The sequence below is a fragment of the Lactuca sativa genome, chromosome 3, assembly GCF_002870075.4.
Source record: "Lactuca sativa cultivar Salinas chromosome 3, Lsat_Salinas_v11, whole genome shotgun sequence".
NCBI classification, from domain to species: domain Eukaryota; kingdom Viridiplantae; phylum Streptophyta; class Magnoliopsida; order Asterales; family Asteraceae; genus Lactuca; species Lactuca sativa.
The window spans coordinates 265,674,022-265,679,048 of record NC_056625.2 but is presented as its reverse complement, the minus strand read 5'-3'; the positions used below and the strand labels follow the sequence as shown (position 1 = coordinate 265,679,048).

The window sequence follows — 5,027 nt, the reverse complement described above, 5'->3', positions numbered from 1 at the left end:
TTCATGGTTGAGACGTTTTCATAACACGAATACACGAATTGTCAGATCTAAATTCAAGCAATAGACCCCATCATTAATTTGCTTTTCTTTTTCAATAATATTTTTTTCTTAGTATTCAATAATTATGTGAATGATTGTATAAAATAATAAATAAATTGACTATAATTTTTTAAACAATAAAAAGTGTTTACAAAGTATTTTATTAATTTGTAAGTGGGGTTACTTTTGAAACAATGTTGGCATTTCACTGATGTTAGACTTGGGAAGTGGTGCGGTAAAGGGAATGTGGTTTTGCCACCTAGGTAGCGAACACCGCCCATGGATGCGGTTTGGACCGCAGTGTGGTAAAAAATGGTCGTGTTTTGTGATTGGGAGGGGGAGAAAATTAAAGTTTTTATTTAAATTAATTTTTTTAAAATAAGATGTTGCACCACTCCTTGGGTCTAACAAGAAACCATATTTTTATGATAAAAAATTATGTGGCACTTACGGGACCATTTATAGACATTTGTTTTTTAAATTGATAATTAATAAAAGAAAATTTAAAAAGTAATTATAACAAAAGGATAGTATAGTAATTTCAGATTTGACAAAGACCTACCATACCATAATAAAAAGCATAAGAAAAGGCCTATATCCTAAAGTTTTGAAAATCACGTACGATAACAAAAAAAAAAAAAAAAAAAAAAAAAAAAAAAAAAATCTGAAAACTACATAAACCAAATTTTTTATTTTCTATTATATAAAATAAATAAATAATTTTAAAGAAGAATTTTCTTAATTCTTTTTGTTTTCCATTTCTCTCTCCTCTACCCAAAACAACGGCGCCTACTAATCTATCCAACCCATCTCTCTCGATCTCGACCCTTTCCCCTTCCGAAACTTCAGTACTCTAGTTGTGTGGGGATAGCGAAAAACAGTTGTGGGTGCATGCATCTTTTTATTTATTCTATTCAGAGTTTTCTTCAGACTTTATGTGGAAAAAGCTACAAAATCTTGGCGTTTCTCCATTGATTTCCACTAATTCAATTCGACCATGAGGGAATTTTCCTGAATTGGGTTTTTCTCAAAAGAAAAAGGAAAAAAAAAGTTTATTTCATTAGAGACCCAGATTTTGTGTTTCAGAACGCTATGGAACTTTGATTTTTAAAGAGTTTTGTTTCCCATTATTGATGAGGAGAAACGGGTTGCATTTCTTGCAAGGTACAATTCATATCTTCTGCCTACATTTTCGCTTTTTCATCGATTTCTATTTTTAGTAGTTTCTTGTTTTTAGTGTATAATCTGCAGAATTTTGAGGAAACTTAAGCAATTTAGAACAGTTTTCGCTACTGAAATCTGTTGAAATTTACAAATTACAAGCTGAGGTTATGAAATCGAACTGTTTGATTCAATTTCTGAAAAGGGTTTCGTCGATTTTCCATTTCTGGTTGATTAATCCTTTCCCTTTTTCATTCTGTTTTCTCTCGTTGAAGAGCAGGATGCTATAGTCTTCAAACAAACCGATAATTCTCTCTAATCAAATCAAATTATCCAACATAACGCGTTTAATTCACCCAATGTCGAGAAAATTATCAAATTTCATATTACTTTTCCTGTTCTTGGTCTCTGTTTCTGCTTCCGATAATGGATATTCAAGCTGTAACTGCGAGCTTGAAGGTTTTTTCGGGTACAAAAACATCATGGAAACCCAAAGAGTGAGTGATTTCTTAATCGCAGTTGCTTATTTCTCGATTCCAATCGAACTTCTTTACTTCGTAAGCTGTTCAAATGTTCCTTTCAAATGGGTTCTCTTTCAATTCATCTTATTCATCGTTCTCTGTGGAATGACACATTTACTCAACGGATGGACTTACAATGCCCACCCTTTTCAACTCATGCTCGCACTCACCATTTTCAAATTCCTCACAGCGTTAGTCTCATTCGCTACAGCGATTACCCTAATCACTCTAATCCCACTTCTTTTAAAAGTTAAAGTTCGTGAATTTATGTTGAGAAAGAAGTTTTGGGATCTCGGAAGAGAAATGGGAATGATCAAGAAACAAAAAGAAGCCGGGTGGCATGTCAGAATGCTGACTCATGAAATCCGAAAGTCCCTCGATCGACACACCATTCTTTACACAACTCTCGATAAGTTATCAGAGACTTTGGATTTACAAAATTGCGCCATTTGGATGCCTGATGAAGCTAAAACTGTCATGAATTTGACTCATCAGTTAAAAGGGGTTGAACAGAATTTAACAATCAACGATTTTTACATCCCGATTCAAGATTCTGATGTTCAAGAGATTAAAAGAAGCGAAGTGGTGAAGTTACTCGATCGTGAATCAAGACTTTCGGCGTTGAGCAGCGGTGGGTTAGATCCGCCGGGAGGTGTGGCGGCGATTCGAATGCCGATGCTTCGTGTGGCGGACTTCAAGGGTGGCACGCCGGAGATGGTTCAAGTTTGTTACGCGATCTTGGTGTTGGTTCTTCCCGGAGGAAATTTCCGATCGTGGACTAATTCCGAACTCGAGATCTTGAAAACAGTCGCCGATCAAGTGGCGGTGGCTCTTTCTCATGCGGCGGTGCTAGAAGAATCCAGACTTATGAGAGACAAATTAGTGGCGCAAAATCAAGCTTTACAACAAGCTAAACACGACGCCATGAGAGCAAGTCAAGCTAGAAGATCGTTTCAATCAGTCATGAGCACAGGTTTGAGAAAACCGATGCATTCAATCATGGGTTTACTTTCGATTCTACAAGACGACAATCTAAACGATGAACAACGAGTGATTATCGACACCATGGTGAAAAACAGCAACGTGCTTTCGATTCTGATAAACGATGTCATGGATGATTCCACAAAAGATAACGGCAAGTTTCCTTTGGAAATGACGTCGTTTCGGCTTCATGATTTGGTTAAAGAAGCTGCGTGTCTTGCGAAATGTTTGTGTGCTTATAAAGATAATAAATTTGAGGTTAATTTTGATAAATATTTACCGCATAATGTTTTGGGAGACGAAAGGAGGATTTTTCAGGTGATTTTGCATATGGTTGGGAATCTTTTAAGTTGGGGGAATGGTGGTGGGTGTTTGACTTTTAGGGTTTTTGGAGAGAGGGGAAGTCAAAGTCAACAATGGCGGAGTTGGAGGTCAAAGTCTAATGATGGTTATGTTAATGTGAAGTTTGAAATCGGAATAAATGATGCGGTTTCGGTGGTGGAGAGATCTTCCGGTGATCTGAGAAGCCAGAGAGTGGTGGCGGAGGAAAGTTTGAGCTTTACTATGTGCAAAAAGTTGGTCCAGGTTAGTTTTAAACAATATTTTTCATGATTTTTTTTAGTTTAAGTGCAAAAGTAGCAACATATTATAAGAATTTCTTTTATTAAAATATGTTATTAAAATTTTTGTCGTGGACATTATTATAAAAATTGTTTTGTATTTGGATGACATTGTTGTAACAACCAGATGATGCAAGGGAACATTTGGGTAGTCCCGAATCCAATCGAGTTCGATCAAAGCATGTCACTGGTTCTCCGGTTTCAGCTCCGGCCATCGATAATGCTGGCCGGATCTGAAACCAGTGAACCCTCAGACCACCACCACCCACTATCAAACTCCATCTTGAAAGGTGTTCAAGTTCTTTTAGCGGATGAAGATGATATAAACCGGGCTGTTACTAGCAAACTACTCAAGAAACTTGGATGTGTTGTCACCACCGTGACCAATGGTTTAAACTGTCTCACCGCCCTCACCCCGCCTGTTGCCGCCTACCAAATCTTGATTTTGGATTTGCATTTGTCGGATTTAGATGGGTTTGAAGTGGCTTCAAGAATCAGAAAGTTTAGGAGCCGGAATTGGCCTTTAATCATTGCTTCGACTGCTTGTGGGGATGAAGATTTGTGGGAAAGATGTTTGGAATTTGGGATGAATGGAATTCTTCGGAAACCGATTCGTATGCAAGATATTGCTGATCAATTGAGAAGAGTCTTGATTCAAGCCAATAAAGTGTCGTGAAGTTTTTTAAGTCGGAAGAAGTTTGTCGAAAGAGCTAACATATCTAACTAAAAGTGGGAATATTATCGATATTTGTTCGAGTTATATTACTACGTATAGCGTAAAGATAAAGTAAATAAAGATTGTATGAGGAACACATTGAAGCAATAATATTTGATAGATTTAATAAGTTACTGGCTATTAGAAGTTTCTAGCAACTTGTTTTGCAAAAATATGTTATTCTTTCAACCACTTGAGACCTCATCCCAAGTGCAACAACCAAGAGGTAGATCATATACATTGTAATTAGAACTCCCATAACAATAGCCATAAACCTAGGGCCACTTCAATCGATTTTTTGTTGCAAGGATTTGGATAACGTTTACTTCAAACTATTTGTTTGATAAAGGTTTTGTAACATGACACGTCGAAGTAGAAAAGACATGCGATGAGAAAAACGATAAAATGTATTATTTGACATTGGAAATGACATGTGACATGCACATGGTGTCATGTAGTGTATGTACTCAAGGAGCCCAATATCAAAGGGAAATAACATGTAGTTGTTTGGGAATCATATGCTGATGGAAAGAGTGCAGAAGCATGCATGAATTTGGTAAAGTATGGTGACATCTTCCATATGTTCCAACGTTACATGACAATTGGGACCCTAATGCCTTCAGGGTGCGCAACTTGATTTAAGGTTTGCTTCAATGTTAATATATATATATATATATATATATATATATATATATATATATATATATATATATATATATATATATATATATATATATATATATATATAGAGAGAGAGAGAGAGAGAGAGAGAGAGAGAGAGAGAGAGAGAGAGAGAGGGGGGGGGGGAGGGGGCGGGGGAAGAAGAAAGGTTCAATTAAGAAAAAAAAAATATTGAGAATGCGAGAATGAATTTGGGTGATATATTTCACAATCTTACATTTAAACACTTTAACATACCGGACCAAGGAAAAATATATTATTGATAAATCAACAAGTATCTTCATATATGAATATTACATAGTAATTGAT

General features: G+C 36.0%; 1 protein-coding gene across 2 annotated transcripts; it reads left to right on the top strand.

Annotated features, from left to right (window-relative positions):
* The first annotated feature begins 822 nt into the window (after nucleotides 1-822).
* Nucleotides 823-4,167, top strand: LOC111919145 (ethylene receptor 2). 2 transcript variants are annotated; one of them, XM_023914760.2, is made up of 3 exons: nucleotides 823-1,203; nucleotides 1,481-3,287; nucleotides 3,450-4,167. In XM_023914760.2, the coding sequence occupies exons 2-3, from the start codon at nucleotides 1,560-1,562 to the stop codon at nucleotides 3,996-3,998; spliced, it is 2,277 nt and encodes a 758-aa protein (XP_023770528.1). In that variant the 5' UTR covers nucleotides 823-1,203; nucleotides 1,481-1,559; the 3' UTR covers nucleotides 3,999-4,167. The 2 variants fall into 2 exon arrangements, with proteins under 2 accessions (XP_023770528.1, XP_023770527.1); XM_023914759.2 differs by having other exon boundaries at nucleotides 1,277-3,287.
* The last annotated feature ends 860 nt before the right edge of the window (nucleotides 4,168-5,027 follow it).